The sequence below is a fragment of the Lithobates pipiens genome, unplaced genomic scaffold (assembly GCF_037356315.1).
Source record: "Lithobates pipiens isolate NorthernLeopardFrog02 unplaced genomic scaffold, aLitPip1_a1.2 Scaffold_56, whole genome shotgun sequence".
NCBI classification, from domain to species: domain Eukaryota; kingdom Metazoa; phylum Chordata; class Amphibia; order Anura; family Ranidae; genus Lithobates; species Lithobates pipiens.
Window position 1 is genome coordinate 4086642 of NW_027507878.1, and position 26850 is coordinate 4113491.

Here is a 26850-nt window from a genome sequence, read left to right on the forward strand (position 1 = left end):
TTACGGAGATTCTCGGGAAACGACTCTTGGCATAAAGTCCTTTCAAAGTGACGGAACAAATACATTTATTTCGATCTTTAAAAAGGCCGAATTTATTGGGTCCCGCGATGGGAGGAAAACGAAGCCCCTTTTTTCCAATAAAAGTCATTATATAAAGATTCTTTGTTTTTGTGTTTTGTTATCCGTTTTTTCCAGTGTTTGGCGGCTGCGCTGGGTTTTGGCCCTTTTTATATGTTTCCAGGATTCGTATGCCTACATATAAAGCTTTGTCCATGCTCTCTTCCAGAATGTCCTCCTCTCCTCTGCTCCAGTGTCTGGGCAGTGCCAGTGGTCAGGGCTCTGCCATGGACTTGGTATGGGAGGTGTTGGGCTCCTGAGGCCTGAGCCAACTGCGGACATTTTCGGGACTGGTTGGGCTCAGTGTCACCCCCATCACCTGGTCCAGGCCGGTTCTTCTATCTGGGCACCAGGGACCTGGTCCATTGCTTCTCCTGCAGGGAGATCCTCCAGATCCGGGAGCCCGGGGACCGGCCTAATACCGAGCACCGCAAATACTTCCCCTACCTGTCCCTTCCCCCAGGGGAACCCGAGCCCGGTGTCCTATCATATACTGCCCCCCATCGGATAGTGTCCGCTGTGTACTGCACATGCGCAGTACACAGCACACACAGATTCCGAAAATAGCTGAGGATGAACGGCACCTGCGTGGTGAGTCCGGGTTCTATCCCCACCATCCAAGTGGACATAGAGTAGGAATATAAAAGAGCCAAGCGCAGCGAGGCCGAGCCTCCACTCCACTCACGGCGCAGGCGCCGTTCATCTTCGGAGATTTTCCAAAGCTTCATGCGCAATACGGGGCGGACGCTATATAATGGCAGGACACTATCTGCCAGAACACCAGCAACGTCCCCATCCCCCAGCAACCGGACCTACCGGACGGACACATCCTCAGCCAGCTCCACCGACTGCCCGGGGAACAGGAGAACGTTGACCCCGCTGTCTACCCCGAGCTACTGGACATGACCAGGGGACCTTACCCCCGAGCAACTGGCTGCTGCTGGATTCTTCTATACCGGTATATACTGGGAGCAACTGGGATCATACCCCTTTTATATTGGGAGGACTGGTATCATACCCTACCATAGGGGGATTTATCTATACTGGTATGTACTGGGAGGAACTGGGATCATACCCCTTCTATACTAGCAGGACTGGTATCATAGCCCACCATAGGGGGATTCATCTGTACTGGGAAGAACTGGGATCATAACCCTTCTATAGGGGGATTCAGCTATACTGGTATGTACTGGGAAGAACTGGGATCATACCCCTTTTATACTGAGAGGACAGGTATCATACCCCACCATGGGGGGGTTCATCTATACTAGACTGTACTGGGAGGACTGGGATCATACCCCTTCTATACTCGGAGGACTGGGATCATACCCCTTCTATACTGGGAGGACTGGTATCATACCCTACCATAGAGGGATTCATCTATACTGGTATGTACTGGGAGGAAATGGGATCATACCCCTTCTATACTAGGAGGACTGATATCATAGCCCACCATAGAGGGATTTGTCTGTACTGGTATGTACTGGGAAGAACTGGGATCATAACCCTTCTATACTGGTATGTAATGGGAGAACTGGGATCATATCCCTTCTATACTAGGAGGACTGGGATCATACCCCTTCTATACTGGTATGTACTGAGAGGACTGGTATCATACCCCCGCTATAAGGGGATTCATCTATACTGGTATGTACTGTGAGGGCTGGGATCATACCCCTTCTATACTGGTATGTACTGGGAGCAGGGCTGCTGTTAGAAATCACAGAGCCCCATATAGCTCTACCTGATAGGCCCCCCTCCTCCGCGGTCAAAGGTGACTCAGAGCCTAGATCGATTCACTGTATTCTGAATGAATAACATTCGACTTGGACCTTGACATTCACACATTCATTAAAGTAGCCAGAGGTTTTTTTCTGGCCATAGTTCTCTTGTGGGTCATTAGAGTACAATTATTTTTTTACTCGTGTCCATTGATAGGGGACTATTGCCGAAACACAGCCACTTCAGGTTCCTGGAAGGATCCCGACAATAGTGTCAAGATCCACCCGGCTGCCTGGTTGTGACAGTTTGCTCCGCCCATCACCATGCAGCTGAGAGCTGGAGACAGCTGTGTCCGCCCCCTAGAGTCACAATATACACCAAAAGCTTCACCTTTTATCTGCCTCATCCTAAATTATACCTTCATTCTGCTGCAGGCAGGAGGAGGCCTTTCCCCAGTCTTCTCTCCCTCAGCGATCAAACTGCAACATTGTAACTTTGTGGGAGGAGCCCGGAGATCAGACTGTACATTGTAACCTTGTAGGAGGAGCCTGGAGATCATACTATACATTGTAACTTTGTAGGAGGAGCCCGGAGATAAGACTGTACATTGTAACTTTGTAGGAGGAGCCCAGAGATCAGACTGTACATTGTAACTTTGTAGGAGGAACCTTAGAGGTCAGACTGTACATTGTAACTTTGTAGGAGGAGCCCGGAAATCAGACTGTAACAAATCACGAGGTGAGAGGGTGCAGCAGGGGCTGATCTGTGTCAGACATTTGTGAACACCCAGGAACTGCACAGGCTCTAGAAATACAGAAAGGAGCACCAGACTAAAGCTGTATAAAAAGTCCAAAATAATCTTTATTTCTGGTTAAAAAAATAATCATATAAAAACATTCAACGCGTTTCGGCAGGAAACGTTTCTCCCCCCTCCATCATCACAAGGCAAAGCTTGGAGGACTTCACAGATCTATATTAGAACTGATGGAGTAACAACCTGACTGAGCAGCGCATGCACCAGGAGTCACATGATTGTGTGGGATGAGAACGATGACCCTGGTGATGCCAGAACAAAGATGGCGCCGTCCCTCTGGAGAGAAGTGCTGTACAGAGATGATCTCTGTGTGAGGAAATAAATACTCAGCATGAAACAATGTATCCAATGCCATGTCCACCTCTGGGGGGTCACATGACTCAACCCATCCCCCTCTGAGCTCTCCGATACAATGTATATGAATCTTCTGAGGAACACAGTCCCCCCTCCCCCACTCTGACTATGACAGATGAAGGACGAGGCCGGCGGGAGAGGGGTGGAGCTGCCATGGAAGGAGGCGGAGCTCCCCGTTCTGAGGATCCCAAGCCGTCCTCCACGTTTCCTTTCGTGAAGTGTGAAGACTCCGCCCATCGCCGCGGGAGGAAGCAGGACATCCGATGGAGGAATCTTGGAGGACCCCTTAATCTGTGATGTGGCCGTAGTCCCCGGGGACCCCACATTGCTTGTCCCCGCCTCCCATCACCTCGATGTAGCTGATGACTTCCTCCGTGTCCCAGGAATTACAGCGAATCAGAGCCTAGGAGGAAAAGAACAAAATCAGGACTGTGGTGGTGCCCATTACCTCCCCCAACTCCAAATCTCAGGACTGTGGTGGTGCCCATTACCTCCCCCAACTCCAAATCTCAGGACTGTGGTGGTGCCCATTACCTCCCCCAACTCCAAATCTCAGGACTGTGGTGGTGCCCATTACCTCTCCCAACTCCAAATCTCAGGACTGTGGTGGTGCCCATTACCTCCCCCAACTCCAAATCTCAGGACTGTGGTGGTACCCATTACATCCCCCCCAACCTCCAATCCCTACCCTCACCCCCCCCCCACTAACTCCCAATCCCAACCCCTCCTCCACCAACCCCCAATCCCAACCATTACCCCCCACCAACTCCCAATCCCAATCCTCCACCAACCCCCAATTCCAACCCTCACCCCTCCCCACCAACCCCCAATCCCAAACCTCATCTCCCCCACCAACCCTCAATCCCAATCCTGCCCATCAATGATTTATAAAATTTGCTGGTTAATTTGACTGGTCAGTTCCCTAGTACAGCCCCTCCCTCCTTACATCACACAGCCCTCTACTTTTCTTGGCATGTTTAATTACTGTCTGTGCTGGCCCAGCTCCCCAGCCCCTCCCCTTACCCCCTAAATGGGAGAAGGAGAATACTATAGAGTGTCACTTCAGTCTGCTGGGTCGGCTGATATCACATCCAAGATGGCGGCGCTCTTTGGTTCTTTCTGTATGGCATTGAATTGCATTAGGCCAGTGATGGTGAACCTCGGCACCCCAGATGTTTTGGAACCACATTTCCCATCATGCTCATGCACTCTGCAGTGTAGTTCCAAAACATCTGGGGTGCCGAGGTTCACTATCACTGCATTAGGTTATAATTTTTCTGTAGTATGCTGACATCTAGTGGTGGATTTGGGCCACTACAACCTGTCTACTAAAGTGTTTTTTACTAAAATGTTCAAATAATATAAATCCTAATTTTTTTTTAGCCGACTCCCAGATTGAAATAAAATTTGTCCAGCCCTTTATTTATTCATTTGTATTGGCCCTGGAAGGACTTGTGTCTGTTTTCAAGATGAATACCTGTGTACCAAGGTATGAAGCTGAATGAATGGAGCGGACTGACCCCCCATGGTGCACCCAATGGTCATACAGTCCGTGTATTTGTTAGTTACGGGTCTGTAGTGTCTCCATAAATCAGTGCGGGGGCAGGGAGTGGGTACTGTGGATCCCGAATAAATTCTGTACTGGATGAGAAAATGGAATCAGGCAGAGCCGGTCATCCACAAGGCTGCTGATAATAATAACAAACACCCCCCCCCCCCCCCCCAAGCTTGCATTTTATCTTATTTCTCCTCGCTGTCTGATCTCCTAATCACCATTCTTTGACAAATAAAGCACAAGCTGGAGTTCTGCTTTATGATTACCCATCAATATTGATCATGTTTTTATTAATTAGCGCACGGAAGGCAGATACCTGATGCTGTGCGCTCTTAAATGCGTCCTTCAAATCATCTTTTGGTTTGGGGATCTGAGGAAATATTTTCCTCCACAATCTAAAAAATAAAGAAAGAAACACCAGAAGTTAAAGACGTAACAAATGAAGGAAAGAATCAAAACAAAAGTAGCAAATAAAATGTAACAATCTATCTCTTGTCACAAAGAAGTATTTCTTTCCTGAGCTCCTTCTTTTTAATGAATGTATAAGCATAATAAATAAATAAATATATATATATATATATACTTTATATATCTACTTGCCAAGCGCCCACATTACATTTACTACAGGCAGATGACATACAGGCAAAGTGATGTACCCGTATGTCATTTTGCCTGTACATCCACCCGTACGTCCACCAGTCATGCGATATTCGGGGCCCAATGATCATGTGATCGCTGTGTGGTGATCACATGATCACAATGTCGACAAAGCTGTTATGAATCAATATCATTTCATAACTGCATTGCTTCCTTTGCTCGTAAGCTGTGATTGGCCCACAGCTATCACATGGTACCTGGGCCAATCGCAGATCACTAGTATTCACAGCTATCATGAACTTAACCCATTCATGACAGTTGAAAGCATTACTGGTACAATGACCGTCATTGCACCAACAATCAAATTATTTTAAAAAATAAAATAAATCACCCCCCCCCCCCCCCCCAGAGCAGTACAATGTTACTATAGTAACACTGAACTATTCTGATAAAAATATATTAAAAAATAGTAAAAAAATAATAATGTTAAGAAAATACATAGAAATATTTAAAATATTAAATTTAAAAAAATCTTTTTTTTTTAACATGCTGTCACCAGTCAGGGTCCCCGACATTCATATCATGATGCGCTGGTGATGGTATGTAAAAAAAAAAAAAAATTGTGAAAGAATTTTTTTTTTTTTAAATTGTACATTTTTTTTTCAAATTGTGACAAAAAATGTATATTTCCAAAAACTCAGGACTCTTGCTAAATGCCTAAAACTGTCTAAGGGTTCATGATGGGGGGGGGGGGGGGGTATTTGTACTGTCCTGGTGTTTTAAGGGCCTCAAGGAATGATTGATCAATTTTCAAATATATATATATATTAGAATTTTTTTAATCAAAGACGTGTAGTAGAATATTATTATTATTATTATTATTATTATATTATTATTATTATATTAATTTTATGAAGACATTTGATTTTATTGGAAATGTTTTATAACAGAATGTAGAAAAAAAATATATATATATATATATATATATATATATATATATATATATATATACACACATATATTCAACATTTTTAGTTTTTTAATTTATATTGCAAAAAATAAAAAACATACTGGAGATTGAATACCACCACTAATTGAGGAGGAAAACATTATAAAAGTTTCATTCGGGTACAGTGTTGCATGACCACGCAATTACCGGCTCAGTAGCACAGTGCTAAATAGCAAAAAATGGCCTGGCCATGAAGGGGGTAAAATCTTTTGCAGCTGGAGTGGATATCATTATCGCCACACGATATGATAGGCTGAGGACTGATTCAGAAAAAAAAAAATGCCGTTGTGATTTCACTCAGGATTGTGAGCAGATTATATGAGGTAGGTACCCAGCAGTACTTACCGTATGCAGAGCAGACAGAGCGCCAGGCACGCTACAAACAGACACACAGTCATTGAGATCCACAGCACATCCCCACTGTCCTCCTCTAGAGAGAAGCAGAGAACGTCTCAGGACGGCATTTTTGTTTGGAAAGAATTGGATAAAACAACATTCCCCTATTGGCTTAAACAGTTTACCACTATAAGGGGGGCATTGTAACAGCGCCCTCTGCTGGAAGATTCATTATTCAATGTTAATATATTATACCGCAGTAGCGCCCCCTATAGAGGATTAATAGAGTGTCAGGTGCATCCAGTGCCACCAAATAACTGCAAAGTACAAAATTATAAATCTATATCATGAGTTTATTAAAGAGGTGGCACGGAGGAGCTACACATCCTCAAAATGAAAGGACAAGTCTGGCTGATTGTGACTACTAATAAAAGATAAGAGCTCATAAAAGAGTTTTTATTTATTTCATGACAAAAGTTATTTCTTTATTTCTCTTATAATCGAACAGCTACAAAAAAAAAAGAACAAACAGGGCAAAGAAAAATAAAAAAATAGGAAATACAGAAATGACAGTAAAAGAAGATAAATAAATAAATACATTAAAAAAAAATTGAGGAAGAGAAATGAACCAGGATTAATTATTGAGAAATTAGGAGCTTACAAACTTAATAAAAAATGTTCTATTAAATTAAAAATATGTATTTTTTTTAAATTATCATTATTTCTATAATTATTATTATTAATACTATTATTATACTGCATTTATATTATTATTAAGGATATATAATATTATTATTAGTAGTATTAGTGTTACTAATAATAATAATAATAATGTTATCCTTAATATACTGCATTTACATTAATATTCTGATTATTAATATTATTATTATTATTATTATTATTATTATTATTATACTGCATTTATATTATTATTATTCAGGATTTAGATTAGATTAAGGTCATGGAGTGGCCTAGCCAGTCTCCAGACTAGGGGCGGACTGACAACTCATGGGGCCCCCGGGCAATAGTGCAGATTATGGGGCCACACAGACACACAATATACACACAGAATACACAGACACACAATATACACACACAGAATACACAGACACACAATATACACACACAGAATACACAGACACACAATATACACACACAGAATACACAGACACACAATATACACACACAGAATACACAGACACACAATATACACACACAGAATACACAGACACACAATATACACACAGAATACACAGACACACAATATACACACACAGAATACACAGACACACAATATACACACACAGAATACACAGACACACAATATACACACAGAATACACAGACACACAATATACACACAGAATACACAGACACACAATATACACACAGAATACACAGACACACAATATACACACACAGAATACACAGACACACAATATACACACAGAATACACAGACACACAATATACACACAGAATACACAGACACACAATATACACACAGAATACACAGACACACAATACACACACAGAATACACAGACACACATCGAAAAGATACTGGAGAGGCGGGGAAGCTATCATTTTGGGATTTTAAAAAAAACCCACACAGATTTTTACATACTGTCCCTGGTTTTATTGAGGCTGGCAACCCTGATGGGGCCCTTTAGTGGCATGGGGCCCTTTGGCAGTGCCCGAGTGCCCGAATGGTCAGTCCGCCCCTGCTCCAGACCTTAATCCTATAGAAAATGTATGGAGGAGCTGAAACTTCAAGTTGCCAAGAGACCTTCAGGATTTAGAGAAGATCTGTAGAGAAGAGAGGAGAAAATCCCTCCTGAGATGTGGAAACCTCATCACCACCTACAAGAAACGTCTGACCTCTGTGATCACCAACAAGGGTTTCCCCACCAACTACTAAGTCATGTTTTGTGAAGGGGATCAAATACTTATTTTACTCCCTGAACTGCAACTCCATTTATAACATTTGTATTGTGTGTTTTTTCGGGATTTTTGGTTGATCTTCTGTCTCCATCATATAAAATACACCTCTGAGAAAAATTATAGACCCTTCATTTCTATGTAAGTGGGCAAAACTTACAAAATCTGCAGGGGAGGCGATCGGTATCCCCCCCTCTGTACATCTCATTTGTTTTTTCTCAGCTGGCAGTAGAAGGAACGTTCGCTCTTTTCTTATTACTAGTGATGAGTACTTTATATGGAGAGCTATTACTTCTGAGATGGGTGTAATACCTGCCACAGCCTGGAATGTTTGGCCCTGTTGTGCCTAAAATAAACATCAATGTTGTCCACAAGTGTCCCGTCTCCTTCCCTCCTATCAGTGCCGGGACAACGTCTCCTAGAGCCCAGGGCGAACATGCCAAACTGCGCCCCCCCCCCAAGATGTATGAGTATTATGTGGCAACAAAGATCCTCCTCAACAAAAAAAAAACTGGGCACTAATCCTTTTCACTCCCCCAAGCATAATTTCCCCTCCTCCCAGTACAAATCATCCCCCCCTTCTGAAATCCCCCCTCCCAGCACAAATCTTTTCCCCCCTTCCCCCAAATCCCCCCAGCACAAATGCCCCCCCCCCCAAAAAAATCACCTCTCCTAGCACAAATTCTCTACCCCTAAAAATTCCTAATTTCCCCTCCCAGTATACATCATCTCTCTCCCCCCACTGGAAATCTTCCCCCCCCCAGCACAAATCCTCTTCTCTCATTCCCCTTCCCCACACAAAGCCCCCTAAATTAACACTCTTAGCATACCCCCACAAATTTCCCCTCATAGAACAATACTTACCCTCTGCCACCCTCCAAGTTCCCCCTTCCAACAAAAATTCCCTCCCCCCCCCCATCTCCTTGTGGTGCCCCCTTCACCTCACATGGTACCACAGTGCCCAGGGCAGCCGCCCCCTTCTGCCCACCCTTTGTCCCGGCCCTGCCTCCTATATCAATGAATGAAGACCACAAGACTTGTAGAAGACCACGAATGTTTAATCTGGTGGTGAAGGATCCGTATAATCAGTATATCTGCCCCTTACCTATGTGTAGGACCTCAATCCAGGAGGTCCATGAACTGTACTTCTCCGTCTGCCAGCAAGGCGACTTCCCCACCGCCCTGACCCGCACGTGGCGCTTCCCGGCCGACCTCCACACATCTTCCTTCCAGTAGTGCTGCTCTTTGCTGATTGTGATCTTCCCCCCAGGAGAGAAAAAGAAGAAATTCTAATGTCCATTCCACCTCCAGATATCAGCCATGGTGAGGAGATCTCATCCCCGCCCCCCACGCCGGCTGCTCCTCATTCCCACGCCGGCTGCTCCTCCCCCCACGCCGGCTGCTCCTCCCCCCACGCCGGCTGCTCCTTACCGTTTCACTTTTATCCTGTGACCAGATGTTGATCTGGTAGTTAAAACAAATGTCCGCCATCGACCTGATGGGCTTCATCCAGCTCAGACTTCTGTTCTCCTTCATACTCAGATTCCAGACGGGAGGAATCGTCTCTAAGGGGCAAAAATCGGTCGTGTGTGTGTCAGCATTGCGGAGCGATCAGAACCTCAACTGTAATAGCCAAAGCAAGCCTATAGAGGGCGCACCCCAAACACACATATCTGTGGATATATATATATATATATATATATATATATATATATATATACAGTATCCCACAAAAGTTAGTACACCCCAAAGCCCAAACACACATATGTGTGGGTATAGATAGATAGATACAGTATACCACAAAAGTAAGTACACCCCTCAGTGACATTTCTTCTCTCTTTTCATGTGACAACACTGAAGAAATGACACTTGTCTACAATGTAAAGTAGTGAGTGTACAGCTTGTATAACAGTGTAAATTTCCTGTCCCCTCAAAATAACTCAACACACAGCCATTAATGTCTAAACCGCTGGCAACAAAAGTCAGGACACCCCTAAGTGAAAATCTCCAAATTGGGCCCAAAGTGTCAATATTTTGTGTGGCCGCCATTATTTTCCAGCACTGCCTTCACCCTCTTGGGCATGGAGGTCAGCAGAGCTTCACAGGTCACCACTGGAGTCCTCTTCCCCTCCCCCCATGATGACATCACAGAGCTGGTGGATGTTGGAGACCTTCCCCTCCTCCACCTTCCATTTGAGGATCCCCCACAGACAGGGCAGGACTTAGGGTGGTGGGGGGCCCCTGGGCTTGAGTCACTTTCGGCCCTACCTTCTATACGTTACCGTATTTATCGGCGTATAACACGCACACCAAGTTTAGGAGGAAATTTTAAGGAAAAAAACGTACATTTAAATGCCCATCAATGCAGCCTTGTCATTTGCTGCCTTGAAGTTTAAAAATGGCGCTGCTGAGATACAGAGTCCTGTGTCAATCTCAGTGGCTCTCGGGTCCTCTCGCAGTCCTGAGCAAAGCCGAGAGTAGCCGAGGGTACTCGGCTCGGCTCACAGTCACACCCAGTCCTGTTATGTCCATCATAGGGTGGGACTGGGCGTGACTGTGAGCGTAGCAGAGCCGAGTACAATCGACTATGCATCTTTGTGGGGCCCCCTATTGGGCGGGGCCCATGGGCTTGAGCCCAGTCAAGCCCAATGGTAACTCCAGCCCTGTCCACAGATGACCAATAGGGTTTAGGTCTGGAGACATACTTGGCCAGTCCATCACCTTTACCCTCAGCTTCTTTAGCAAGGCAGTGGTGGTGTTGGAGGTGTGTTTGGGGTGGTTATCATGTTGGAATACTGCCCTGCGGTCCAGTCTCTGGGGGGAGGGGATCATGCTCTGCTTCAGTATGTCACAGTACATGTTGCCATTCATGGTCCCCTCAATGATCTGTAGCCCCCCAGTGCCGGCAGCACTCATGCAGCCCCAGACCATGACACTCCCACCACCATGCCTGACTGTAGACAAGACACACTTGTCTTTGTCCTCCTCACCTGGTTGCCCCCACACACGCCTGACACCATCTGACACCAAATACCTTTATCTTGGTCTCATCAGACCACAGGACATGGTTCCAGTAATCCATCTCCTTAGTCTGCTTGTCTTCAGCAAACTGTTTGTGGTCTTTCTTGTGCATCATCTTTAGAAGAGGCTTCCTTCTGGGATGACAGCCATGCAGACCAATTTGATGCAGTGTGCGGCGTATGGTCTGAGCACTGACAGGCTGACCCCCCACCCCTACAACCTCTGCAGCAATGCTGGCAGCACTCATACGTCTATTTCCCAAAGACAACCTCTGGATATGACGCTGAGCACGTGAACTAAACTGAGAAAAGAAAAGGAATGCAGCCACCACAACTAAGGACCAATGAGCTGCAATCTGTCACATTATTGTTGCTGGGCTCAGAAACGCTCTACCTTTCAGCTGTGAGCGGAGTTCCGCCTTCGTATCTCACCTGCGTCGTTTATGTTGTACACATGTTCCGTGGCGCGGATCTGCCGGTTCCGGCTGGACCCGTTGATGTGAACCAGAAAGTTAACGGCTTTCAATGAGGAGTCACTGAAGAGCGTTTGGCAGCCGATCGCCCTTCCCCCACCCGGCTCGGTCACATAGGAGAGGCACTCCTGAGCCCCATTCATATGTCTGCGGAAAAAGAGAACATTCTATGAAATTCCCACCGAACCTCCAACCTGACCCAGAAAAACGTACCCCAAAAATCTACCTCCATCCATCCACCACCCTTCTATCTATTAGACACCTGCAATTCATTTTGGTCATTTTGATCCGAATGTGAATTTGGAAGAATTTTGGTATCTGAATCACCGGAAGAAATAATAACGAATTCCAAATTTTCGTCCCACTTTGAATTCTGTGTGAAGAAATATCTGGTTGTTAAGGAGGGGTCGGGAAGCCGGCCGCCGCATCCTTAGCAACTGAGGAGTCATCAGCTGTCAACGGGCTTCCCCACTGACAGCTGAAATGTAAACAATATAATGCCGGCAATAGAAAAAAAAGCAGCATGTTGCCCCCCCCCCCCCCCAATTCATACCAGGCCCTTATCTAAGCACACAAGGAAATGGGGGGGAGGGGGACGAGTGAGGGCACCCCCCCAACCATACCAGGCCACATGCCCTTAACATGGGGGAGGAGCAGCGTTTGACAAGACTGGATGGGGGGGGGGGGGTACAGTGGTGTGGTGTGGTTGATGATGGATTGGGGGGGTATTGTTTTTTATTTTTTAATAAAAAATTGTCAAAAACTTGTGTTGTGTCCTCACTTTTTACACTTTTTGGGTAGGGGTACTATGTACCCCATACTCCTTGATGTGGGGCGGGATCTGGAGGAATGTTTGACCATTTTTCCAGAAGCACATGTGTGAGGTCAGGTACTGATGTTGGATGAGAAGGCCTGGCTCGCAAGTCTCCGCTTTAATTCATCCCAAAGGTGTTCTATGGGGTTGAGGTCAGGATCCTGTGCAGGTCAGTCAAGTTCCTCCACCCCAGACTCTCTCATCCATGTCTTTATGGACCTTGCTTTGTGCGCTGGTGGGCTGTCATGTTGGAACAGGAAGGGGCCGTCCCCAAACTGTTTCCACAAATTTGGGAGCATGAAATTGTCCAAAATGTCTTGGTGTGCTGACGCCTTAAGAGTTCCCTTCACTGGAACTAAGGGGCCAAACCCAACCTCTGAAAAACAACCCCCATCATAATCCCCCCTCCACCATAATCCCCACTCCCCCCAAACCATAATCCCCCCACACCATAATCCCCCCTCCTCCCCACACCATAATCCCCCCTCCACCCCCACCATAATCCCTCCTCCCCCACACCATAATCCCCCCTCCCCCTACACCATAACCCCCCCACCACCAAATGATTTGAACCAGTGTACAAAGCAAGGTCCATAAAGACATGGATGAGTGCTTTTGGGGTGGAGGAACATGACTGGCCTACACAGAGCCCTGACCTCAGCCCCATAGAACACCTTTGAGATGAATTAGAGTGGAGACTGTGAGCCAGGCCTTCTCATCCAGTATCAGTGCCTGACCTCCCAAATGCTCGTCTGGAAGAATGGTCAAACATTCCCATAGACACATGGTGAAGCTGTTATAGCTGCAAAGGGCCAACTCAATATTGACCCCTCCGGACTAAGACTGGGGGGCCATTAAAGGTCATGTGCGTGTAAAGGCAGGCGTCCCAATACTTTTGACAATATAGTGTGTAAAGATATAGGCTAATGAGGTATGGATCTGATTGGATGATACCTGAAGTAAAGGTAATACTTGGTATCCAATGGAGCCTTTTCTCCAGGAAGCCAATCACAGCAAAGCCAATACCTCCCAGGCTCATCGATCTGTAAGCTGCAGTTTATGTTTGTTGGCGCCGTCCCTTCATCTCCTGAAATAAGAACATAAGAAATAAACGTTGGGACGAAACGCGTTCTGTGCCCCTCCCCCACCTACAGCTCCGACGTCTATCTGCTCAGACATAAGCTGAACTCGGGGCAAACAGCTAAACGCACCAATAAATTATATATAGGAAAGATGTTCTACCCGCTAAATGATTCGCATTTCTGTCCATCCAGTTCCGAGACTTACACAGCTCTGCAGAGATTATATTTTTCCTCTGCTATAAGTAAGAAAACCTTACAGGTTTCGCCTCTCCCCCTACCTACCTGTGACTGGCCAGTGAAGGAGAAGCAGCAGACTGAGGAGATCCCCTTTTTTTATGTCACTCTGCTCTCTCCTCCTCTCTTCTCTCTCCTCCTCTCCTCCTATCTGCTCTCTCCTCCTATCTGCTCTCTCCTCCTCTCCTCCTATCTGCTCTCTCCTCCTCTCCTCCTATCTGCTCTCTCCTCCTCTCCTCCTATCTGCTCTCTCCTCCTCTCCTCCTATCTGCTCTCTCCTCCTCTCCTCCTATCCGCTCTCAACTCCTCTCCTCCTATCTGCTCTCTCCTCCTCTCCTCCTATCTGCTCTCTCCTCCTCTCCTCCTATCCGCTCTCAACTCCTCTCCTCCTATCTGCTCTCTCCTCCTCTCCTCCTATCTGCTCTCTCCTCCTCTCCTCCTATCCGCTCTCAACTCCTCTCCTCCTATCTGCTCTCTCCTCCTCTCCTCCTATCTTCTCTCTCCTCCTCTCCTCCTATCTTCTCTCTCCTCCTCTCCTCCTATCTGCTCTCTCCTCCTCTCCTCCTATCTGCTCTCTCCTCCTCTCCTCCTATCTGCTCTCTCCTCCTCTCCTCCTATCTGCTCTCTCCTCCTCTCCTCCTATCCGCTCTCAACTCCTCTCCTCCTATCCGCTCTCTCCTCCTCTCCTCCTATCTGCTCTCTCCTCCTCTCCTCCTATCTTCTCTCTCCTCCTCTCCTCCTATCTTCTCTCTCCTCCTCTCCTCCTATCTGCTCTCTCCTCCTCTCCTCCTATCTGCTCTCTCCTCCTCTCCTCCTATCTGCTCTCTCCTCCTCTCCTCCTATCCGCTCTCAACTCCTCTCCTCCTATCTGCTCTCTCCTCCTCTCCTCTTATCTGCTCTCTCCTCCTCTCCTCCTATCTTCTCTCTCCTCCTCTCCTCCTATCTGCTCTCTCCTCCTCTCCTCCTATCCGCTCTCTCCTCCTCTCCTCCTATCCGCTCTCAACTCCTCTCCTCCTATCCGCTCTCTCCTCCTCTCCTCCTATCTGCTCTCTCCTCCTCTCCTCCTATCTTCTCTCTCCTCCTCTCCTCCTATCTTCTCTCTCCTCCTCTCCTCCTATCTGCTCTCTCCTCCTCTCCTCCTATCTGCTCTCTCCTCCTCTCCTCCTATCTGCTCTCTCCTCCTCTCCTCCTATCCGCTCTCAACTCCTCTCCTCCTATCCGCTCTCTCCTCCTCTCCTCCTATCCGCTCTCTCCTCCTCTCCTCCTATCTTCTCTCTCCTCCTCTCCTCCTATCTTCTCTCTCCTCCTCTCCTCCTATCTGCTCTCTCCTCCTCTCCTCCTATCTGCTCTCTCCTCCTCTCCTCCTATCTGCTCTCTCCTCCTCTCCTCCTATCTGCTCTCTCCTCCTCTCCTCCTATCTGCTCTCTCCTCCTCTCCTCCTATCTGCTCTCTCCTCCTCTCCTCCTATCCGCTCTCAACTCCTCTCCTCCTATCCGCTCTCTCCTCCTCTCCTTCTATCTGCTCTCTCCTCCTCTCCTCCTATCTTCTCTCTCCTCCTCTCCTCCTATCTTCTCTCTCCTCCTCTCCTCCTATCTTCTCTCTCCTCCTCTCCTCCTATCTGCTCTCTCCTCCTCTCCTCCTATCCACTCTCAACTCCTCTCCTCCTATCTGCTCTCTCCTCCTCTCCTCCTATCTGCTCTCTCCTCCTCTCCTTCTATCTGCTCTCTCCTCCTCTCCTCCTATCTTCTCTCTCCTCCTCTCCTCCTATCTTCTCTCTCCTTCTCTCCTCCTATCTGCTCTCTCCTCCTCTCCTCCTATCTGCTCTCTCCTCCTCTCCTCCTATCCGCTCTCTCCTCCTCTCCTCCTATCCGCTCTCTCCTCCTCTCCTTCTATCTGCTCTCTCCTCCTCTCCTCCTATCTTCTCTCTCCTCCTCTCCTCCTATCTTCTCTCTCCTCCTCTCCTCCTATCCACTCTCTCCTCCTCTCCTCCTATCTGCTCTCTCCTTCTCTCCTCCTATCTTCTCTCTCCTCCTCTCCTCCTATCCGCTCTCTCCTCCTCTCCTCCTATCTGCTCTCTCCTCCTCTCCTCCTATCCACTCTCAACTCTTCTCCTCCTATCTTCTCTCTCCTCCTCTCCTCCTATCTGCTCTCTCCTTCTCTCCTCCTATCTTCTCTCTCCTCCTCTCCTCCTATCCACTCTCTCCTCCTCTCCTCCTATCTGCTCTCTCCTCCTCTCCTCCTATCCACTCTCAACTCTTCTCCTCCTATCTTCTCTCTCCTCCTCTCCTCCTATCTGCTCTCTCCTCCTCTCCTCCTATCTGCACATCTCTCGCATATCTTTTTTTGGCAAATATCTCCTAAACCATATAGGTTTAGGAGATATTTCCTGAACGTACAGGTAATACTTAATCTAGGCCTAGCTGTAGGTCAAGGTGGTTTGTAAAGGTTTACAGCCACTTTAACACCAAATAACAAAATGAAAACCACAAATAAAACAATTAAAATACAACAACATGGAATAAATAACACAGATTAACCACGTAAGGACCGCGCCCGTTTCTGAGATTTGTTGTTTACAAGTGAAAAACTGTTGTTGTTTTTTTTGCTGGAAAATTACTTAGAACCCCCAAACATTATACATTTTTTCATAACACCCTCCAGAATAAAATGGCGGTTGTCGCAATACTTTCAGTCACACCGTATTTGCGCAGCGGTCTTACAAGCGCACTTTGTTTAGAAAAAATACACTTTTTTTTAAATTAAAAAATAAGGCAACAGTAAAGTTAGTTCAAATTTTTTTTTTTTTTGTAAAAGGTAATGTTACTCCGAGTAAATTGATACCCAACATGTCACGCTTCAAAATTGCGCCCCCCGCTCCTGGAATGGCGACAAACTTTTATCCTTAAAAATCTCCATAGGCGACGTTTAAAAAATTCTACAGGTTGCACGTTTTTAATAATAAAGACAATGATAATAATAATAATAATAATAATAATGAAGATAATGATAATATTAATAATAATAATAATCAATAATAACCATAATGAAGATAATGATGATGATAATAATAATAATAATAATAATAATAATAATAATAATGAAGATAATGATATTAATAATAATAATAATCAATAATAATAATAATGATGAAGATAATGATAATATTAATAATAATAATAATAATAATGAAGATAATGATATTATTATTAATAATAATAATAATAATAATGAAGATAATGATAATATTACTAATAATAATAATAATAATAATAATCATCATAATGAAAATAATAATAATAATAATGAAGATAATAATAATAATAATAATCAATAATAATAATAATAATAATAATAATGAAGATAATGATATTATTAATAATAATAATAATAATAATAATGAAGATAATGATAATATTATTATTAATAATAATAATAATAATAATAATAATAATAATAATGAAGATAATGATAATATTATTATTAATAATAATAATAATAATAATAATAATAATAATAATAATGAAGATAATGATAATATTAATAATAATAATAATATTATTCGATGTGACAGTCCTCTCTCTCACCTGGAAATGGGGGAAGTTCCTGTGAAGCCGATTCGCCCGTCTCTTCTATGACTTCACCTTCATCTGTTTTATTCATGACAATGGCGGCCACTTCTACTCGCAGACCGCGGGGAACAGCCAACCACTCATACATAAAGAAAGTTTCACTGGGATATTCCTGGAGGGGGTACAATGGAGGACATGAAAGTCATTATAATGCCCCTGTCCGGGTCTGATCCCCCCTCCCCCCTTAACACCAATAATTGTCATGTGAGCAGCAAAAAAAAAAAAAAGAATTCTGATTGGCCGCACGTCCAGTAAAATCACTTTTATTTCAGCAAGTCCATAAAAACACAAATAGAGAAGAACAGCATCACAAGCTAACGCGTTTCATGCTTCCTTAGCGCTTAGTCATAGCTCACATACAAGTGTCCACTACAGATATATATATATATATATACACACATACATGCAACAATGACTTGTGATTGGAACAATCTGTGTGAAACGATTGGTTTGCGGCTGACAATAATTGGCTGATGACCCCCCTGATTAGGGATGTAAATGCAGAAAATATCAGATATAAAACATCAGAAGAATCATATAAAGAACAGGCTGAATAAAAAAAAAGGAAAATGTGACCCAATTTTTAGAAAAGGTTTGGGGGGGGTCACCAGTAACAAAAGTTTGAAAATACAAAATAATTGCCCCCCCCAGTTCAGTCAGCTGCACCCTCTGTCCCTGACCCCCGACACCCACACAGTCCCCCTCCCCCCCCCCCCCCCCAGATGTGTGCATTCTCTGTCTCCACCCCTCATCTATATACTAATAATAATAGGCTCTGCCTCCTATCCAAACCACATGCATGCTCTGACTCCTCCCCCAATGACATGCATGCTCTGACTCCTCCCCCAATGACATGCATGCTCTGTCTCCTCCCCCAATGACATTCATGCTCTGACTCCTCCCCCAATGAGATGCATGCTCTGTCTCCTCCCCAATGACATGCATGCTCTGTCTCCTCCCCAATGACATGCATGCTCTGTCTCCTCCCCCAATGACATTCATGCTCTGACTCCTCCCCCAATGAGATGCATGCTCTGTCTCCTCCCCAATGACTTGCATGCTCTGTCTCCTCCTCCAATGACTTGCATGCTCTGTCTCCTCCCCAATGACTTGCATGCTCTGACTCCTCCCCCAATGACATGCATGCTCTGCCTCCTCCCCCAATGACATGCATGCTCTGTCTCCTCCCCAATGGCATGCATGCTCTGTCTCCTCCCCCAATGACATTCATGCTCTGACTCCTCCCCCAATGACATGCATGCTCTGTCTCCTCCCCAATGACATGCATGCTCTGTCTCCTCCCCAATGACATGCATGCTCTGTCTCCTCCCCCAATGACATTCATGCTCTGACTCCTCCCCCAATGAGATGCATGCTCTGTCTCCTCCCCAATGACTTGCATGCTCTGTCTCCTCCTCCAATGACTTGCATGCTCTGTCTCCTCCCCAATGACTTGCATGCTCTGACTCCTCCCCCAATGACATGCATGCTCTGCCTCCTCCCCCAATGACATGCATGCTCTGTCTCCTCCCCAATGGCATGCATGCTCTGTCTCCTCCCCCAATGACATTCATGCTCTGACTCCTCCCCCAATGACATGCATGCTCTGCCTCCTCCCCCAATGAAATGCATGCTCTGTCTCCTCCCCAATGACATTCATGCTCTGCCTCCTCCCCCAATGACATGCATGCTCTGTCTCCTCCCCCAATGACATGCATGCTCTGACTCCTCCCCCAATGACATGCATGCTCTGCCTCCTCCCCCAATGAAATGCATGCTCTGTCTCCTCCCCAATGACATTCATGCTCTGCCTCCTCCCCCAATGACATGCATGCTCTGTCTCCTCCCCCAATGACATGCATGCTCTGTCTCCTCCTCCAATGACATGCATGCTTTGTCTCCTCCCCCAATGACATGCATGCTCTGACTCCTCCCCCAATGAGATGCATGCTCTGTCTCCTCCCCAATGACATGCATGCTCTGTCTCCTCCCCCAATGACATGCATGCTCTGAATCCTCCCCCAATGAGATGCATGCTCTGTCTCCTCCCCCATTAAGTTAATTTATTGGAAGGTGTGTCCAAAAATGCCAAGAAGGGCACAAAGTCACCGGCATTTCCTGTGGTGTCCCTGCAGCTGGTCTTTGCCCCGTTACTGACTTCCCATGTCAGGCTGTGTGCTGCGTCTCTGCGTGGAGGCCGCCATCTTGGTAGGGGCAGGGTTTTGACTGTGTGGTGTCACTAAGGTTGGTGTCAGTGCCATAGTGAATGGGCCAGCTAGTGCATTGGGCTCTCCCCTGTCTAGGCTGCCAAAGTGCCCAGTGCACCCCAAACTGAACCCTGTAAATGATATGGTCGGTGCCAACGTGCCAATCCATGTGCTGCCATGGATGGGAGTGACACCATTGCGGTCGGATATCACTTCCTGCTTCATGGTGTCACCCCACTGGGGGGGGGTCAACTGGGTCTGCACCCCCTGCACCCCCATAGCGATGCCACTGGCCAATCTCCAGCATAGAGAACAGTGAGCAGCACAATGGTGACCCCTCTGAACCTCGGCCCGCGTCACGCCGTTCCCGCGATCTCGCCGCACATTGACGGCACATTCATTTCATTCTCTCATTTGCAGTCACCTCTCCGCAACTTCTATATATAGACCCGAGTCGCTCACCCGAATTATTCTAACACAAAACGATTAGTGAAACAGCGAGTGCGATTGGTGGGCGGAGGTTGTGGCCCCCTTCACGCTCCACCGGATCCAATCATTTCTAACATCAGCATTTTCTAATCCAGCTGTGAACAACGTCTCATTTCCGGACCGAAACCGCCGAGCCGTTCGTGTTCCTGACGGGGCTCCGGAGTCCGAAACGCTCAAAGAGACGCTGAGCTGAAAGTTCCAATTCTAGATAAAAAAAGTAAAGAAGATTCAAAAGCAACAAAACCGGAAATTACAAGTTTGTTCAAAATCCGAACCTAAAATTCAGAGGCAGTTGGGAGTCTTGGGGCAGAAATGTCACCAAAATATAGACCAGCGGTCTCCAAACTGAGGCCCTTTGCTGCCCTTTATCCGGTCCTTGGGGCACTATTCCCCCCACTGACACCAATGATGGGGCACTATTCCCCCCACTGACACCAATGATGGGGCACTATTCCCCCCACTGACACCAATGATGGGGCACTATTCCCCCCACTGATACCAATGATGGGGCACTATTCCCCCCACTGATACCAATGATGGGGCACTATTCCTCCCACTGATACCAATGACGGGGCACTATTCCCCCCACTAACACCAATGATGGGGCACTATTCCCCCCACTGACACCAATGATGGGGCACTATTCCCCCCACTGACACCAATGATGGGGCACTATTCCCCCCACTGATACCAATGATGGGGCACTATTCCCCCCACTGATACCAATGATGGGGCACTATTCCTCCCACTGATACCAATGACGGGGCACTATTCCCCCCACTGACACCAATGATGGGGCACTATTCCTCCCATTGATACCAATGATGGGGCACTATTCCTCCCACTGACCCCAATGATGGGGCACCATTCCTCCCACTGACACCAATGATGGGGCACTATTCCCCCCACTGACACCAATGATGGGGCACTATTCCCCCCACTGACCCCAATGATGGGGCACCATTCCTCCCACTGACACCAATGATGGGGCACTATGCCCCCCACTGACACCAATGATGGGGCACTATTCCTCCCACTGATACCAATGATGGGGCACTATTCCTCCCACTGATACCAATGATGGGGCACTATTTCTCCCACTGACACCAATGATGGGGCACTATTCCCCCTACTGACACCAATGATGGGGCACTATTCCTCCCACTGACACCAATGATGGGGCACTATTCCCCCTACTGACACCAATGATGGGGCACTATTCCTCCTACTGACATCAGGACTATTTCTACTCCCTATGGCCACAGTTTGGCCCCCCTAAAGTTTGAATGACAGTAAACTGGACATTTCTTTACTAAGTTTGAAGACCCCTGTTATAGACAATGGGAATCCTGACCATCAAATGTTTCTTTGGAATTGATAACATTTAGCTACAATGGAACATTGATTTTTAAGCAGATCGAAACCTTAACTGGATAACATTTGGTTGTCTGGAGCTTTGTGTTTCATTATTATTATACAGAGGGGAGAATAACGATCGTCTCCCCTGCAGATGGGGTAAGATTTGCCCACTTACATAGAAATGAAGGGTCTATAATTGTTATCAGAGGTGTATTTTATATGATGGAGACAGAAAATCAACCAAAAATCCAGAAAAACACACAATACAAATGTTATAAATGGAGTTGCAGTTCAGGGAGTAAAATAAGTATTTGATCCCCTTAGTAGTTGGTGGAGAAACCCTTGTTGGTGATCACAGAGGTCAGACGTTTCTTGTAGGTGGTGATGAGGTTTCCACACATCTCAGGAGGGATTTTCTCTTCTCTTCTCTACAGATCTTCTCTAAATCCTGAAGGTTTCTTGGCAACTCGAAGTTTCAGCTCCTCCATACATTTTCTATAGGATTAAGGTCTGGAGATTGGCTAGGACACTCCATGACCTTCATGTGCTTCTTCTTGAGCCACTCCTTTGTTGCCTTGGCGGTATGTTTTGGGTCATTGTCATGCTGGAAGACCCGTCCATGACCCATCTTCAGTGTTCTGGATGAGGGAAGAAGGTTCTCCTCCAAGATCTTACAATACACGGCCCCGTCCATTGGCCCCTCAATGCGGTAAAGTCAGCCTGGACCTTTATCAGAGAAACAACCCCAGAGCATCATGTTCCCACCTCCGTGTGTGACTGTAGGGATGGTGTTCATGTTCCCCCCTCTGTGTGTGACTGTAGGGATGGTGTTCATGTTCCCACCTCTGTGTGTGACTGTAGGGATGGTGTTCTTGGGGTCATAGTCACCATTTTTCTTCCTCCAAATACGGCGAGTCGAGTTAATGCCAAAGAGCTGAATTTCGGTCTCATCTGACCACAGAACTTTCTCCCCAATCCTTCTCTGAATCATTTAGATGTTCATTGGCAGACTTCAGACGGACCTGTCCATGTGTCTTCCTGAGGAGGGGGACCTGTACATGTGTCTTCCTGAAGAGAGGGACCTGTACATGTGTCTTCCTGAGGAGGGGGACCTGTACATGTGTCTTCCTGAGGAGGGGGACCTGTACATGTGTCTTCCTGAAGAGAGGGACCTGTACATGTGTCTTCCTGAGGAGGGGGACCTGTACATGTGTCTTCCTGAAGAGAGGGACCTGTACATGTGTCTTCCTGAGGAGGGGGACCTGTACATGTGTCTTCCCGAGGAGGAGGACCTGTACATGTGTCTTCCTGAGGAGGGGGACCTGTACATGTGTCTTCCTGAGGAGGGGGACCTGTACATGTGTCTTCCTGAGGAGGGGGACCTGTACATGTGTCTTCCCGAGGAGGGGGACCTGTACATGTGTCTTCCTGAGGAGGGGGACCTGTACAGGTGTCTTCCTGAGGAGGAGGACCTGTACACGTGTCTTCCTGAGGAGGGGGACCTGTCCATGTGTCTTCCTGAGGAGGGGGACCTGTACATGTGTCTTCCTGAGGAGGGAGACCTGTACATGTGTCTTCCTGAGGAAGGGGACCTGTCCACGTGTCTTCCTGAGGAGGAGGACCTGTACATGTGTCTTCCTGAGGAGGAGGACCTGTACATGTGTCTTCCCGAGGAGGGGGACCTGTACATGTGTCTTCCTGAGGAGGAGGACCTGTACATGTGTCTTCCTGAGGAGGGGGACCTGTACATGTGTCTTCCTGAGGAGGGGGACCTGTACATGTGTCTTTCTGAGGAGGGGGACCTGTACATGTGTCTTCCTGAGGAGGGGGACCTGTACATGTGTCTTCCTGAGGAGGGGGACCTGTACATGTGTCTTCCTGAGGAGGGGGACCTGTACATGTGTCTTCCTGAGGAGGGGGACCTGTACATGTGTCTTCCTGAGGAGGGGGACCTGTACATGTGTCTTCCTGAGGAGGGGGACCTGTACATGTGTCTTCCTGAGGAGGGGGACCTGTTGGGGGCTGCAGGATTTCAATCCATGGTGGTGTATTGTGTCATCAATGGTTTGTTTGGTGACTGGGGTCCCAACTGCCTTGAGATCCTTCACAAGCTCCTCCCATGTAGTTCTGGGCGGATCCCTCACTTTTCTCATGACCATCCTCACCCCATGAGGAGAAATCTTCCATGGAGCTCCAGACTGAGGACAATTGATGGTTATTTTGTATTTCTTCCATTTGTGAATAATCTCTCCGGCACTCGTCTCCTCTCACCAAGCTTCTTGCTGATGGTCTTGTAGCCCATTCCAGCCTTGTGCAGGTCTCCAATCTTCTCCCCGACCTCCTCTGACAGATCTTTGCTCTTCCCCATGATGGTGAGGATTGGAGGGAAGGGATTCTGTGGACAGGCGTCTTCTATACACATAACAAGGTGTCGTTAGGAGAACCTTCTTACATTGACAGGACTAATCTGTGTACCACATGAGCACCTACTGGAGCCAGTCTGTGGGGGGAGGGTTATTGTTGGTTGGTAGGGGGGCAAATACTTATTTTACTCCATTTATAACATTTGTATTGTGTGATTTTTCGGGATTTTTGGTTGATATTCTGTCTCCATCATTTAAAACCTTTGATAAAAATGATAGACCTTCATTTCTATGTAAGTGGGCAAAACTTACACCATCTGCAGGGGAGACCATCGTTATTTCCCCCTCTGTATATTATAATTATATTGCCAACCGCCTATCAGGGAAAACACATCATGACTTTGATGTTTAATGCCGGGGCTATGACTGCAGCTGTCAGCCATAACCTCGGTATTAAAAAGGTCCTCAGCCACTCTTTACCATAAAAGTGATCCAAGCGGCTGATTAGTCCGCTGGATCACTTTTAGAAGCAGCAGGAGGCCCCCCCCCCCCCCCGCGCTGCTTTCCGGTGGCTCTTATGCGTACCTGCCTTATTGGGAAGCCTGGGAACCGAACCCATGATGACAGCGACTGGCCACAGAGATTAGCAGAAAAAAAGATGGCCTCCACTCATCTCTTTGGCCTAGGAGGACCGGAGCAATGTCATGGCGTCCGTTCTGGTTCCTGGCCGATGTAAACGCTGCCATTTCTTTTTTTTTTTTTAGAAAGTATTAGATCTTTTCTTTTTTTTTTTTTTCTTTTTTTTTTGATCTGATGCTTTTCATTGTAGAGAAGAGATGTGGGGTCTTTTTGACCCCACATCTCCCCATGAAGAGGACCTGTCACGCTTTATTATTGTCACAAGAGATGTTTACATTTCTTATGACAGCAATAAAAGTGATAAAACTTTTTTTAAAGGGACTGTGAAAAAATAAAATAAATAATGACAACATATTTTTTTTTTTAAGCGTCCTCATCCCCTCGCGCTCGAACGCATAAGTAGGCCACGCCCACATATGTGAGGTATTGCCTGTGTACCCAAGGATCAGCAGGGTGTCGGCGGACATCGAGTCCATGGTACCCGCCCATCGGCTCTCACAGTGGGAGCGAGCCGCCGGCGGGCACTCGTGCCTGCTACCCGGAAGTGCAGGATCCCATATATATATATATATACACATATACACATATACACATATACACATATACACATGGTCCTGCACACAGCAGCCGCCTTGTAGCAGTAAAACTACTATAGAGCGGTCACTGAGACCCCTTTCACAGTGGGGCACTTTGCAGGTGAGCCCCGAGGGCTTCCACACTGGAGCGGTGCGCTGGCAGAACGTTAAACAAAGTCCTGCAAGCTGCTTCTTTGGAGCGGTGAAGGAGGCGTGTGTCTACCCCTCCTCCACCGCTCCTGCCCAATGAAATCAATGGGGCAGCGCGGCTATACCGCCGGCAAAGCGTCTCTGCAGCAGGGCTTTGCGGGTGGTTTCATCCCTTTTTTTCGGCTGCTAGTGGGGGGGGTTAAAAGCGCCCCGCTAGCGGCCGAATACATATGCAAATACGACGGTAAAGCTCTGCTAAAAATAGCGGTGATTTACCGCCGGCGCCGCCCCCGCCACCAGTATGAAAGGGGCCTAAGAGGTTAAACATTTCCCTGAAAGAAAACCACATCCGCACTTCATTTGTCCGAGAAGAATTTTCCATCTTCCTCTTTTTTGAAATCTTTCTTCGCTGCGCTAGAAAATAACCACCGACTTGATCGGCCTCATTAGACGATCTAAAAAAACATTCTGAAAATTAAAATTTTAGAAAAAAAAATTTAAATTCTACTGGTGTTTGGCCAGCGTTGGATGGCAAGGGCAGAGCGTTGTCACTTATAACAGGAAGTGGCTGAACAAAGACGTTCGTGGCGGGATCACCGGCGACTAACAAAAAAAAAAAAAAATGCAGAATAACTTAAGATATTGAAAATGTCTTTCTAAATTAAATTACCACTTTAAAGATTATACAATTCTGTTGGTTTTTTGGGTTTTCATCTACTTTAAGTCTCAGTTCATATCTCACACGAGGATAAGGATCTTTATTTTCAGCCACTTGGCTGTAATCATCAAATGAGGATCCTTATCCTGGAGATTTCAGCCGCTAAATCTTCCTTCTGTATCAAACGCGCCAAAAGTTTCATTGATTTTCTTATCGTTTAGAAATTGTATCTTTTTATTATATGATACAAAGTGTTACACGAGGATAAAGATCTTTATTTTCAGCACTTTGACTGGAATTTTTCATTCTCGCCGTAATCAGCTGAAAATAACTGAAAAAATCTTTATTCTGGTGCGTTAGCGTTGGGAGCTCAGTCCAATGAATGTTTTTTTACACGCATTTGAATAAATATATTTGCGTCATAAATTTTACTGGGCATCTATAATTACACTTCCTAAATCTGCTTAACTTCTTTTTCAATTGTCTGTAAAACTAAAGCAAAGACTAGAAAGCAAAAAAGTTTTTGTGTTTTTTTTTTGTTTTTTAATAAACAGTTTGTAGAACTTTTTGGTCTGAATTCATTCATTTGAAATCAATATAATTTAATAAAAATTTTTTTTTTTTTTTTTTAGACTCTCAGAGAACATTTAGATGACATAGAACATTACAATGTAATTTGGAAGTGGATACAATTTACTGTAGATAAGTATTTTTCT

General features: G+C 46.1%; 1 protein-coding gene across 1 annotated transcript in view; it reads right to left on the reverse strand.

The window, feature by feature from the left end:
- Positions 1-3271: 3271 nt before the first annotated feature.
- The window catches only part of IL5RA (interleukin 5 receptor subunit alpha), a 45813-nt gene continuing 22234 nt past the window's right edge, over positions 3272-26850 (reverse strand). Inside the window, exons 6-13 of the mRNA XM_077467515.1 lie at positions 17650-17833; positions 13704-13836; positions 11895-12082; positions 9874-10007; positions 9548-9701; positions 6514-6598; positions 4879-4957; positions 3272-3410 (exon numbers count right to left, since the gene is read on the reverse strand). Coding sequence (XP_077323641.1) covers positions 3294-3410; positions 4879-4957; positions 6514-6598; positions 9548-9701; positions 9874-10007; positions 11895-12082; positions 13704-13836; positions 17650-17833 — 1074 coding nt within the window. The 3' untranslated portion in view covers positions 3272-3293. The remainder of the gene's footprint in view (positions 3411-4878; positions 4958-6513; positions 6599-9547; positions 9702-9873; positions 10008-11894; positions 12083-13703; positions 13837-17649; positions 17834-26850) is intronic.